Source organism: Dendrobates tinctorius, unplaced genomic scaffold (assembly GCF_039654945.1).
Source record: "Dendrobates tinctorius isolate UK_male_01 unplaced genomic scaffold, ASM3965494v1 ptg000036l, whole genome shotgun sequence".
In the NCBI taxonomy this organism is placed as follows: Eukaryota; Metazoa; Chordata; class Amphibia; order Anura; family Dendrobatidae; genus Dendrobates; species Dendrobates tinctorius.
In genome coordinates this window covers 43433252-43447290 of record NW_027361704.1, presented here as the reverse complement: position 1 = coordinate 43447290, position 14039 = coordinate 43433252, and the positions used below count along the sequence as shown (strand labels likewise).

The window sequence follows — 14039 nt, the reverse complement described above, 5'->3', positions numbered from 1 at the left end:
ATATGAGGTATTGGTGTGCTCAGGAGAAATTGCCCAACAAATTTTAGGATCCATTTTATCCTGTTGCCCATGTGAAAATGAAAAAACTGAGGCTAAAAGATAATTTTTGTGAAAAAAAAGTACTTTTTTTTTTTTACAGATCAATTTGAGAAGCACCTGGGGGTTCAAAGTGATCACTATTCCTCTAGATAAGTTCCTTGGGGGGTCTAGTTTCCAAAATGGGGTCACTTGTGGAGGAGCTCCAGTGTTTAGGCACACAGCGACTCTCCAAACACCGACATGGCAACCGCTAAATATTCCAGTATATTTTCCATTCAAAAAGTCAAATGGCGCTCCTTCCCTTCTGAGCCCTGCCGTGCGCCCAAACAGTGGTTTATGACCACATATGAGGTATCGGTGTACTCAGGAGAAATTGCCCAACAAATTTTAGGATCCATTTTATCCTGTTGCCCATGTGAAAATGAAAAAATTGATGCTGAAAGGAAATTTGTGTTGGAAAAATTAAAATGTCCATTTTTTCCTTCCACATTGCCTTAGCTGTTGTGAAACACCTGAAGGGTTAATAATCTTCTTGAATGTGGTTTTGAGTAGCTTGAGGGGTGCAGTTTTTAGAATGGTGTCACTTTTGGGTATTTTCTGCCATATAGACCCCTCAAAGTGACTTCAAATGTGAGGTGGTCCCTAAAAAAAATGGTTTTGTAAATTTTGTTGTAAAAATGAGAAATCGCTGGTCAACTTTTAACCCTTATAACTTCCTAACAAAAAAAAATTTTGCTTCCAAAATTGTGCTGATGTAAAGTAGACATGTGGGAAATGTTATTTAGTAACTATTTTGTGTCACATAACTCTCTAGTTTAACAGAATAAAAATTCAAAATTTGAAAATTGCGAAATTTTCAAAATTTTCGCCAAATTTCTGATTTTTTCACAAATAAACGCAAAAATTATCGACCTAAATTTACCACTAACATGAAGCCCAATATGTCACGAAAAAACAATCTCAGAATCGCTAGGATGCGTTGAAGCGTTCCAGAGTTATTACCTCATAAAGGGACACTGGTCAGAATTGCAAAAAATGGCCAGGTCATTAAGGTCAAAATAGGCTGGGTCATGAAGGGGTTAAACTTCTTCATTTTGCGGATCCGTCAAAAAAACCCGGATGGGTGTCATCCGTTGTCATCAGTTCAACAACGGATCCGGCATCCGTCCTTTTGGCGGATTTTGACTGATGCAAAAAACTGAAGTGTGAAAGAGGCCTTACAAAAAAACAGGCTGTGTCATCTGTCTACAGCGCAGTATTCCCCAACAATGCAGAGCTGCGGTTTTTGCAGCGTCACCGGCCGCGGTGCTGCCCGCACCTGTAGGAAGACGGTGTCCCGCACGGTCAGCGCCAGCTCCCGGATCCCCAGCTTACAGCGCACGTCCCGGCTCTGAGTCCCGGGGGGCACCTGCACTTCTATGTACACCTCCTCCATTGTCTGGTACCAGCAGCCCCACGGAGTCTTGCACGGCACCACCCCGCTCCGCTCCTCGAAATTCACCGACATGCCCTGCAAGTCAGCGCACGAAAAGCTGCTGTGCGCAATGCGCATGCGCACTACCCGTTGAACCATCAAACGAACCGAGAATCACGTGACACACGATCTATACCAAATGGCCATTATACGTTTATGTAGGATGCACCATATTATACACTGAGGGGAAGATGCCCTCTCTCTAACACTGCGGTTTATTACTATTGGTTAATAAAGATGTCTGTCATGGCCCCAACCAATAGAAGCGCGAATTTTCGGACTAATCCAAACGAAAACACGCCCCAGAGATTTCACTTCCCGCCACGCCCCCTGAGGCGCATCAATCTACATCCACTCAATGGTCTAACCTCTAACGTGTGATTGGACGGCTGATAGACACTCCTGGTTGGTTGCAGCGCCCGTTGCTGGTCGGGAGTAACTCCGCTATTGGTGGGCTGTTCTCTGCGCTGTTTTTAAAGAGGAGATAGGAGGAAAGTCGGTAATTGCTGGTTGTTGTGCTGCTGGCCGGTGCCGGAACCGTGAACATGTCTTTTCCCAAGGCGCCTCTGAAGAGGTTTAACGAGCACGTCGGTATGTGCGGGCGGAGGACTCTGCTATCCTGTGTGCCATGTTCTGGTGCCGCAATGCCAGGCTGTGTCGGTGTATGCTGGGGTTGGCAGAGCCGGGCACTGCTGCGGGTGACGGGCACACGGAGATGGCAGCGGGGCGCTCGGCTCTTCTGCTGTGGATCCTCAACCCATACCTGCCCAGAACTGTAATCTGTAAGCGAGATTAGGAGTCCAGGAGGGAGGGATTATATGTGCCCAGAGGTGGGAAGGAAGAAGGGGGTCCTGGGCTGGGGGGGGGGGGGAGAAGGTGGTCCTGGGCTGGGGGGGGGGGGAGAAGGTGGTCCTGGGCTGGGGGGGGGGAGAGAAGGTGGTCCTGGGCTGGGGGGGGGGAGAGAAGGTGGTCCTGGGCTGGGGGGGGGAGAGAAGGTGGTCCTGGGCTGGGGGGGGAGAGAAGGTGGTCCTGGGCTGGGGGGGGGGGAGAGAAAGTGGTCCTGGGCTGTAGCTGGGGGGGGGGAGAGAAAGTGGTCCTGGGCTGGGGGGGGGGGAGAGAAAGTGGTCCTGGGCTGTAGCTGGGGGGGGGGGAGAGAAAGTGGTCCTGGGCTGTAGCTGGGGGGGGGGGGAGACAAGGTGGTCCTGGGCTGTAGCTGGGGGGGGGGGGGGGGAGACAAGGTGGTCCTGGGCTGTAGCTGGGGGGGGGGGGGGGAGAGAAGGTGGTCCTGGGCTGTAGCTGGGGGGGAGAGAAGGTGGTCCTGGGCTGTAGCTGGGGGGGAGAGAAGGTGGTCCTGGGCTGTAGCTGGGGGGGAGAGAAGGTGGTCCTGGGCTGTAGCTGGAGGGGGGGGGGGAGAGAAGGTGGTCCTGGGCTGTAGCTGGAGGGGGGGGGGGAGAGAAGGTGGTCCTGGGCTGTAGCTGGAGGTGGGGGGGGAGAGAAGGTGGTCCTGGGCTGTAGCTGGGGGGGGGGGGAGAGAAGGTGGTCCTGGGCTGTAGCTGGGGGGGGGGAGAGAAGGTGGTCCCGGGCTGTGGGGGGGAGAAGGTGGTCCCGGGCTGTGGGGGGGAGAAGGTGGTCCCGGGCTGTAGCTGGGTGGGGGGGGGAAGGTGGTCCTGGGCTGTGGGGGGGAGAAGGTGGTCCCGGGCTGTAGCTGGGTGGGGGGAGAAGGTGGTCCTGGGCTGTGGGGGGGAGAAGGTGGTCCCGGGCTGTAGCTGGGTGGGGGGAGAAGGTGGTCCTGTGAGGGGGGGAGGTGGTCCTGGGCTGTGGGGGGGGGGAGGTGGTCCTGGGCTGTGGGGGGGAGAAGGTGGTCCCGGGCTGTGGGGGGGAGAAGGTGGTCCCGGGCTGTGGGGGGGAGAAGGTGGTCCCGCGCTGTGGGGGGGAGAAGGTGGTCCCGGGCTGTAGCTGGGTGGGGGGGGGGGGGAAGGTGGTCCTGGGCTGTGGGGGGGAGAAGGTGGTCCCGGGCTGTAGCTGGGTGGGGGGAGAAGGTGGTCCTGTGGGGGGGGGAGGTGGTCCTGGGCTGTGGGGGGGAGAAGGTGGTCCCGGGCTGTAGCTGGGTGGGGGGGAGGAGGTGGTCCCGGGCTGTAGCTGGTTGGGGGGGAGGAGGCCCTAGCCTGCCGCTGGCAGGGTTGGGGGTGTCCCTGGACTGCTGTTGGAGGGTGGGGGGGATGAAGGTAGCCCTAGGCCACGTTTTTTTTTTTTTTTTTCTCCTTCCTTCAAAGCTACAACAAGGAGTCCATCATTAGCTTCTTGATTTCTGCCCCTACTTTATGTTGCTCTCACAATGGGCAATATAAACCTCATGAGACTTCCTTAGAGTATTTGATCTAAGCTGTCCTGTGCTGGTTGCGTCAGTATTTTTCAGGAAGCAGCGGAGAGAGATGGAATAGCTCCATAGAGCACGCTAGCTATATGCTGAAGGGTCGGTGGGTCTGGCATATTTGTGCTCTTGTACTCGTTCATACTCTTTGGTGCCTGCCATAGATGAGCGCTGTACTGTGGGCTCTCTGGCAGTCCTGTAGAGAATGAATGAAGCAGAGGTGAGCGTGCTTTACCTTCATTGGTTTCCTGGTGGTGATCTCCTTGGAATCAGCTGTACACTGTGAGGGAAGAGCTCGTATCAGGAGAATGGCAACAGATGAGTCCATTTAAAGCTTTATTTAAAGGGATTTTCTTGTAAGTCTGCATTCACTATGTATATACTGTACAGACTTTTGAATCCTTACAGAATCTGCACCCTGTCGGGACCCTCCCGGTATTACCAGTGAGACCGGCCATTCACGTGATCACAAGTATGTGGTTTGCATTCGTGCAATCACGTGTCCACTAGACCTGCTTGGCCTTGCTCAATACAAGTGAATTGCCCATGACTTCCCACTCTCACCAGCAATACTGCAGGACCCTGACAGTGTGTGGTGTGCATGCTGTATAGAGACTACGAAGTCTGGGCAGACCCTTCAATAACCTCAAAATACCCCTTCACAAGACCTCTTGGTTTGGCCATTTTGAAATGACTGTTTTCCCTTCTTTATGGGGAGTGTGGCTGTGTCTGACAGCCGGCTTCCAGACCTGACGGCTGCACAATCTCCTGTAAGCTGCTGAACATCAGGGCAGAGGACAGTACAGACTTAAGGACATCTAGTTGATGGGGGACCTGGATGTAGTTGAAGGATTTGTTCTTCCACGGATCCACCAGCGACTCCGCCACTGCTCCTGTTTTCTGGCGCTGATGTGTTGAGAGCTTGGCAGCCAATCAGCAGCTCTATAGGGAGCGTTCTTTCTATACTGAGAACCTTTGAGCTCGCTGGCTGCCGATGTGAGGTCTGTGCCATAGTTGTCGACAGTCAGTCTGTGAGTTCAGCGGCTCTGCCTTCTTCAGAGCTGTTGATTGGCTGCCGCACTCTCATTGTGATGTCTGCGCCACAGCCAATGCCACACATGAGGAGCAGAGGCGTAGGTCGACTAGGGGAAGGTGAATAAAGAGCTGTTTCTTTATAGTCTGCAGCCTGGGACATTCAAGGGGATCTATCCTTTTAAACGTATACATTTTATAGCCTATGGCTAATGCATTGCTGCGACATGCTATATAGTGACTAGTCACCTCTGTCCAAGCTTCAAGTGTTGAAACGTATGGATAGAATAGGCCACCAATGCCTGACTTGTTCAACCCATCTGTGGCACATGAGTGCTGCTGCTTTGTTTGCACTGCTCCATCTAGCTGCACTGCGGGGTATTGCACCGCTGGCTCAATAATGCAAATCTTTACTGTCAGGAAGGCTTCTGACGTATCTGTTGTATCCATCGCAAAACGTTGGGACCTTGGCATACAAGTTGTAAATGTGGGCAGAAATGAGGTGTACTGCATCATACAGTAAAGGCAAATCTATACAGTTAATGTATGCATTTTATTTAAAGGCTGTACCCCGGCTCCAGGATCCTATGATGTCAAGGTGACTGACGGCCTCAAGGGACCAGTATCGTTTGAAAAATCCCAGCGGTTTAGAGCAAAGAAAGGTTGGTAATTCAGATCACTTGCCTGCGTATGCTGCTGTACGTAGGGGCCAAGAGCCGCTGCATTACTAATTTAAAAGCATCTAAAAAGTTGTGCGGTGTTATCTAGTGGATACCGGCTAGCTATGATCCGGCTTCGATCTAGAGCGCAATTCCCAGCCCCCGCACTGGTGCCTGCCAGCCGCTGTATGTCTGTGTACTGGGTGTATGGGGGCCGTCGGCACCTTTCACGGTTTCTAGTGGTATTTGTGCTGGAGATGCATCTCCTGGACATAATGGTCTGGAACTAGGATCAGGAATGTATGTGCCATGGTTTACTTGGAGTACAGGTGAGATTTCTTATTAAATACTATAGGTATGCAGGCTTTTCTAGAATTCTGCAATAAATTCCTATAAAACGTTCCCCTTTACCATTCAGACTCGTGTGCGGACAGTCAGAGTGTGGACCGAGATGACGAGCCTACGTCCCCAGCACGGCTTCGCAAGCACACGTCTCTTGGTTCAACGGTAAGTGAAGAATTCTCTCCAGCCGGACAGGACAGTGCCCTCACCCGACGCCTGTCACGGGTGTCCCGATGGGTGCATCGGATGACCGGCTCCCATGCCAATGTGCTGTTAATGCCACTGTCTAACGGTGGTATTTAACAGGTTAATAATAGTGCTCCATGCCACCTGCTGATAGTGGCGGTGTTCCAGCCAGCACTTGCTTTCACCTGCTGAGTATGGGGCGAGCTCTCCCCATGAGCCTGCTCCATAGAACCGCTTCCGACTTGCACTGTACATGTACGATGGATGTCTGTAAGGGGTTAAGGAGCTTGGCTCAGTTATTGCTGTGCCCTCTAGTGACCGATACTTTACCAAGCAACTGGAGCAAAGCTAATACGGGGCCCGTGTTTTAAAAAAAAAAAAAAGGAATTAAAGGGTTTTTCAATACACCTTGGAACAATAATTTCTATAATTGGAAAAGTATACAGACATCACACAAACGATTGTTTTTTTTTTTTAATTTTTTTTTAGCAAACCTGTCACCTCTTTTGGCTGCTATAAGCGGCGGCCGCTGCCTTTTAGGGCCTATCTACAGCATTCGATAATGCTGTAGATAAGCCCCCGATCTAACCTGAAAGATCAGAAAAATAAGTCTTATTATACTCACCCGTGGGGCGGTCCGGTCCAATGGGTGTCGCAGGTTTGGTGCCTCCCATCTTCTTGCAACGCCACCCTCCTGTTGCTTCATGTCTCCCCGGCATCGCGCTCCTGCACAGCCGTACTGATCTGCCCTGTTGAGGGCAGAGCAAATTCCTGTAGTGCACAGGCGCTGGGTCTCTGACCTTTTCCGGCGCCTTCGCACTGCATGCAGTACTTTACTCTGCCCTCAACAGTCCAGATAAGTACAGCTGTGCAGGAGTGCGATGCCTGGGAGCCGTGAAGCAACAGGAGGGCGGTGTCGCAAGAAGATGGGAGGACCCGGACCTACAACACCCATCGGACTGGACCGCCCCGGGTGTGTATAATAAACTTTTTTCCTGTCTTTCAGGTCGGACCGGGGGCTTATTTACAGCATTATAGAATGCTGTAGATATGCCCTGAAAGGCAGCGGCCGAATCTTATAGTGGGCCAAAAGTGGTGACAGGTGCACTTTAAGTAAAATGTTATTTAAAATCTGGCAGGGAAATGTCTTCTCACCAAAAGAATTGTCAGCAATCCCAAGATGTAATGTCTGTATACTCTTTTGCTTCCTCCCCTGCCCAGGAGATGTGGTATGATCAGACACAGACAATACACAGCAGGGACACATTTATAAGATTATATCAGCACAGGAAGAGTGTATTTAAACACATCCAATTGTGGAAATTATCAATCAGAATGACATTTGAAGGCATGCCCTGTCAATAGAGCGGGTCGGAAAAGAAGTTGTTGCTCTGACATCAGCAGAGGCAGCTGAATTCCCGGCATCCGTTCCTGTACTGACCACAATGTTTGGCACCGGACTGTTTTAACAGATCCGTCAAAGGAAAAATTTTAAAGGAACTGCTGCCAGAGAATTTTTTTCAGCCGCCAGAATTAGCGGCCGAGGCAAATCCTCCGGGCATGCGTAATGTAAAATGCGGATCCGAATGCCAAAATTTTGGCGGATACGCAAAAAACGGATCTAACGGATGGCCATCCATCAAGATCCGCCAGTAATGCAACTCAATGGGGAAAAAAAAAACAGATCCGCCAAGCAAAATGGCGGATCCGTTTTTTTGCAAAACGGTGGATTTTGACTGATGGTAAAATACGGATGTGTGAAACTGGCCTTACCGGTAAGTAATTAGCATTTTTCCTTGACTGGTCAAGATGGTGAATCTGTAATTGACACCATGTTTTTCACAGCCAAACCTGAGACAGAAACCTGAGCGGGACACCGAATTCATCCGGGAGACGAAGAAACAGAAGGACATGGAAAAAGAGGTGACAGCACTATGATGCGATATCATTTATCCTCTTTCTGTGTATTTGCCTTTATTCAGCCTGGCTGCACACGTCTAGTTGGAATGTGGATGGGTGTAGGCATATCGCATACTTGCCGCCATATGACTGCTTGGTCTCGCCACTGTCGCTAGTGATACAGTGCACGATGTGAGGATTCATAACCCTACAGACACGGACTGGAGACTTTCATGAAAAACCTGGACGACCCCTTCTAAAGTGATGTCTGGAACTAAACAACTGATGACCAATCTGTGAGGTGGATGAATGAAATGAGATCGGCGTGGCTCTGACACCCCACTTAAATGTGGGAGTAACCTCAGTACTTGGCAGCAGACACTAAACGGTGTATTGTGCTGTGGTCTTCTGCCCCATACATCACTAATATCCAGCAATGGGACAGCTGACTTCAGTTGATCAGTGTTGGAACGCCACCGATCTCATTTATGACCTGTCCTAGAGATGATTGTCAATTGCTCAGTCTATTCAAGAAGCGCATTTACCTCCTGGTCAGTGCAGATGTGGTACTGTCCAACCCATTGTTTGGTGGCTGATCTGAGCCTTGTAACAGATAATTGGCAAAGCCTGAGAATGTCGCATTTAGCAGTTGTTCCTCTGCAAAATCCCCAAATTATTGAAGTGCTGTTTAATTTGGCCTCACCCTTATAACTCTCCTGGAGTCCATGCTTTAACCCCTTAATGTCCAATGACTGACACAGTCCGTCATCAGACATCTCCCCTGCTTTGATGAGGGCTCCGGCGCTGAGCCCGCATCAAAGCCGGAACATGTCAGCTGTTATGAACAGCTGACATGTGCCTGCGATAGGCGTGAGCGGAATCGCTGTTCGCCCGCGCCTATTAACTAGTTAAATCCTGCTGTCAAAGCTGACAGCGGGCATTTAAATAGCATTTCCGGCCGCTGGGCTGGAAATGACGTCATCGCCGACCCCCGTCACGTGATCGGGGGTCGGCGTCATGTTTCCTGGACAACCAGAGGTCTCTGAGACCTCTATGGTTGTTCCAGGCATATGGCTTTCAGTGCCGACCACCACCGGCTCATCGCCCTTATGTAGTAGAGCCGATCGGGCTGCGCATGCTTCTAGCCTCCTATGGAAACTATTGAAGCATGCCAAAAGTAAAAAAAAAAAATTAAAAAAACCTAAAAGTTCAAATCACCCCCCTTTCGCCCCAATCAAAATAAAACCGTAAAAAAAAAAACCCATGTACACATTTAGTATCGCCGCGTTCAGAATCGACCGATCTATCAATAAAAAAAAAGCATTAACCCGATTGCTAAACGGCGTACTGAGAAAAAAAAATTCAACTCCAGAATTACGTTTTTTTTTTGGTCGCCAAGACATTGCATTAAAATGCAATAACGGGCGATCAAAAGAACGTATCTGCACAAAAGTGGTGTCATTAAAAACGTCAGCCTGGCACAGAAAAAATAAGCCCTCACCCGACCCCAGATCATGAAAAATGGAGACGCTACGGGTCTCGGAAAATTGCGCAAATTTTTTTTTTTTTTTTTTTTTTTTTAGCAAACTTTGGAATTTTTTTTTCACCACTTAGATAAGAGGACATAGACATGTTTGGTGTCTATGAACTCGTAATGACCTGGAGAATAATAATGGCAGGTCAGTTTTAGCATTTAGTGAACCTAGCAAAAAAGCCAAGCAAAAAACAAGTGTGGGATTGCACTTTTTTGGCAATTTCACCGCACTTGGAATTTTTTTCCCGTTTTCGAGTACACGACATGGTAAAACCAATGGTGTCATTTAAAAGTACAACTTGTCCCGCAAAAAATAAGCCCTCACATGGCCATATAGACGGAAAAATAAAAGTTATGGCTCTGGAAAGAAGGGGAGGGAAAAATGAAAATGCAAAACCAAAAATACCCCTGGTCATTAAGGGGTTAAAGGAAAGGTTCCTTGATTTTTAGGTTTATTACATATTGGTACAAAATTACCATAAATGCACTGCTTTTAACTCTTCTCCACTTTTTTTTTTCTTAACATGCAGCTATGACCTATAGGGGAAGGAATTTTTTTCCCTATGGAGAAAATTGGCTTCTACTCTGTGGGTTTTTGCCTTCCCCAGGATCAACAATGCAGAACAGCTGCACTAAAAATAGGCTGAACTAGATGGACATAAGGTCTTCCTTCAGCCTTCAAAACTATGTTACTATGACCTGAGCCTTATATCTAGTCTCATTATGTGATACAGTGCATGCCCTGTATCTAAGCCCAGCGCGCAATGAAGTCTGCAGCACCATCTAACCCCCATGTGTGATGCTGATCGTAGCACCTACTGACAGAATTGGTGCTGACGGCAGTGTTCAGTGTCACTGTCCACATCTCGATATCACTTTGCAGTCACCAACAATATGGCTCCACACCGTGATCTTAAACTTCATCCTCCCTTATCCTTTAGCAATCCCCCCCCCCCACAAGGGAGTGGTGTGGTGACATCACACGTGAGCAGACCACGCCCACTTTTACTGCAGTCGTAATGCGAGCAAGTGGTACAAATTTCAGCCGCTGCTCCCTGTAGTTTTACAAGTGAAACATGTCAAAACTTTAATTTACTTTACTCCATTAAAAACAAATATAAATGTTTTAATTTTTGTGTTAACACTTTACACTTTATATAGTATAATTTCTACATTTTCAACCCTCACCCATCGTTTAGATCCGTGCTCTCTTAAAGGAGCGTGCTGAACAGGATAAGAGACTTCAACTTTTGGAGGAAGAACTCAAAAAGACGGAGCTTAAACTGGTCACCGCTGTGCGAGAAAAATCTTCCCTAGCTGCAAGCATCGCATCCTTGGAAAGGCAAACTGCCGACTTGAACAAGGCAAACGACCTGTTAAAAACTAAGGTAAAGGCTGTGTTCACACACTGCGTTTTTATGCAATTTTTCAGCCACATTTCACAGTACCTGCAAAATCTGAGACTTCAGAAGTCTCATGCACACTTTTTTTTTGACTGGTTTATGGTTTCGACCATGGCTAAACTGGTGGCTGTTATGAGTGCGGCAGCTTGGTTTAGTGGCACTCTAACCACCTTCCTCCGAGGGACGTGATTTGACGTCTGCCTTGTACTACACAAGACTTTAACATTGCTAAAATGGAAGGGTGTGCAGACAGCAATCAATGAGCCTGTGAATAACTTATGTTCTCCCACTTCTAGTTTTCTGATGACGGCTCAAAGCGAAAAATTACCAGTCTATGTGCTGAGCTAATGGAAGCAAAAACTAAAGTGGATGCAAAAGACAAGGTTTGTGTTTGTACGTTGCCTCCTTCCCTGGGTCAGACCTGAATACGTGACTTGTCCTAGTCGCATCGCATTCTGGTTCTATTTCATATAACGTACCTAATTTTAAAGGGATATTCCATTCTCCGTAAGTAGTGGCATATTGCAGGGTGCTGCTGCACCGTGGGCCAGTTCATGGGTCCCTGCTTATTTTGGAAGCTTTAGGCCACGTTCCCATAATGAGCTTTTGATGTTGCAGATTTTCTGCTCCAATTACTTAATATACATAAGTGCAGAAATTCTTTTTTTCTTTTTTCCAAAAATGCACAACATAAGTCACCAAAAACTCACTGTGGGAACGTGGCCTTACTGTGCATGAACTGCTGTGTAGCGTTGACCTCTCCATATTTAGGATCATTGCTGATCCTAGAGGTCAGGTGTTTCAGGGATGATTATGCAATAGCATGTTTTAGCATTGAAGGGGTTGTCCACTACTTGGACTTCAGCTTGCACTGGCGGCCTGTAGTAAATGCCTACAATGGTGTCCTTTCCATTGTTCTGTCCTTGTATTCTTACCCAAACAGTTTCCACAGAACTCTCAGTCTCTGAAGCGTCAATCTCTGTGCAGATATACGCGTTTCGAACATACAATGCGACACCCCCTCCTCGTTTATCAAGTCTGTTTCTTGCAAATAAGTTGTATCCTTCTAGTCTTGTATTCCAATCATGTGTATTGTCCCACCAAGTTTCAGTGATTCCAATGACATCATATTTCTTTTCCTGTGTTAGTAGTTCCAATTCTCCTTGTTTGTTGCCCATGCTTTGTGCATTAGTATAGAAACATTTTAGTTTGTGATTGGTTTCTCTTTCTCCATTTGCATAAAGGGACTGAAACTGAACAGAATGAACTCCAAGCGGTCTACATGAATAAATGACTGGAAGTGACCAGCTGCAGGGAGAATATAACTTTTATTTTCTCACTGCAGCTCCAGTTATAGTAAGCAGACAGGAGTTCAAGGAAACCAGTCACCGGGAAAAAATAAAAACCCTGCAGATATGGGATTAGTCACATTACTAACCTGCCCAGCGCCCACATTTAAGGCCCCGTCACAGCGAGATCGCTGTGTGTGACGGGGCCTTAAGTGTGGGCGCTGGGCAGGTTAGTAATGTGACTAATCCCATATCTGCAGGGCTTTTATTTTTTCCCGGTGACTGGTTTCCTTGAACTCCTGTCTGCTTACTATAACTGCAGCTGCAGTGAGAAAATAAAGTTATATTCTCCCTGCAGCTGGTCACTTCCAGTCATTGTGGTGGGGGCAGTGCACGAAGTTGCAAGACGTGCTTTAAATGCCTTTTTGCCTGCAGATAAGCCTTGTATCTGCAGGTAAAAGGCATTTCTGGATCTGATGGCTTTTTTTTTTTTTTTATATAGGGAGCCAGTCATCTGGTTTCTCTTAATCGCTGTGTTCCTACTTGAAGGGAATCTGTCACCAGGTTCATGAGATGTAATCGGAGCAGCTTGAGGGCACCATGACATGTCACTTACTAAACTGCTGGTTGGTGTGTCAATAACCTATTTTCCTAGAAGGAAATGGGCTGGTTGTCTTAAGTCATATAGTTCTTCTATGTATCCCCTCCCCCATCTGATTGGCAGAAAACCACCAGTCGTGTGTGTCTGTATGTCGGGGGGGTGTTGTGAACTCATTTTCTGGTCTGCCTCTGGTTTCTGGCGAGGGAGCTGGTTGTGCTGACAGAGGAGTTGAGTTCTCTTTCTGGCCTCCCTTTGGTGGTGGCAGGAGGTAATGAAGCTGATCTAATTAACAGAGACCTGCCACCTGATGTTGATGAGGATTGGACATCTGGAGTCTCAGACTGGATTTAAGACAGCCGACTCCCTATTCCCATGCTGGTGATTTTTTTCCTGCCTCCTGAGGTCTTAGTTTCCAGCTCAGTTCCTGCCTTCTCAAGCTAAGTTAGGCCTGTTTCACACTTCCGTTTTTTCAAATCCGTCAAAATCCGTTGGTTTCCGTAAAAAAACGGATCCGCCATTTTTTTCAGGATCCGTTTTTTTTGTTCCATAGACTTCCATTAGCGGTTACCGCGGATCCGTCAAAAAAACGGATCCGTTTTTAAAAAACGGATCCGTTTGCATCAGTTTCCGTCAAAAAAACGGAAACGGATCCGTTTGGCGGACACAAAAACGGAAGTGTGAAACAGGCCTTATTCTCTGCTTATGTTCACATTTGATTTGGTTTGGTGTATTCAGTTTTTTGTGTGGTCAGCCAGCCCTGGCTGGGGCTCTGCTGAATTTCCACTCTTGTCATTTTATGTGCTAGTTTGCTTTTTGTCCCTTATTAGATTGGCCTCTTTTTGCTCTGTTCTCAGAATATGCCAGAGTGCTGATATAGTGGGAGAAGTCTAGTGACTTCAGGTTATTTTTTGCTATCAGAAGTGTTGGACATTTTTGCTGGTTTTTTTGGCGTGATTGCAGACAGTATCTTTCCTTTCCTGTCCTTTCTAGTTAGTTTGGGCCCCATCTTTTGCTCAGCCTATTTTCCTACCTGTTTGTGCTTTCATCTTGTCTCACCGTCAATACATGTGTTGGGGCTGTCTGTTATGAATGGGTCACCGAGGAGAAAAAAAGCAAAACAAGCTAAGCCACAGAAAACCAGAGTGGTCGGTAACTATGCAGATTGCAGATCCCTGATCTTACCGCACAACTAGCAGTAGCCGTGGAGCGT

The 14039-nt window shown here is 48.0% G+C and overlaps 2 protein-coding genes across 4 annotated transcripts in view; one reads left to right on the top strand and one right to left on the bottom strand.

Moving 5' to 3' along the window:
* NUDCD2 (NudC domain containing 2) overlaps window positions 1-1659 on the bottom strand; it is a 54309-nt gene extending 52650 nt beyond the window's left edge. The window contains exon 1 of one of the 2 annotated variants that reach the window (XR_012231768.1): window positions 1358-1659. Coding sequence is in view for 1 of the 2 variants with exons in the window: in XM_073573819.1 (XP_073429920.1) it covers window positions 1358-1612 (255 nt within the window). In the remaining variant the exon portion in view is untranslated. The remainder of the gene's footprint in view (window positions 1-1357) is intronic. The other variant, XM_073573819.1, reaches the window with a different exon arrangement.
* Window positions 1660-1819: 160 nt separating this feature from the next.
* Window positions 1820-14039, top strand: part of HMMR (hyaluronan mediated motility receptor) — a 76919-nt gene continuing 64699 nt past the window's right edge. Inside the window, exons 1-6 of one of the 2 annotated variants that reach the window (XM_073573818.1) lie at window positions 1820-1963; window positions 5480-5578; window positions 5994-6082; window positions 7949-8026; window positions 10736-10924; window positions 11236-11322. In XM_073573818.1, the coding sequence (XP_073429919.1) occupies window positions 8015-8026; window positions 10736-10924; window positions 11236-11322 (288 nt within the window). In that variant the 5' untranslated portion in view covers window positions 1820-1963; window positions 5480-5578; window positions 5994-6082; window positions 7949-8014. The other variant, XM_073573817.1, reaches the window with a different exon arrangement.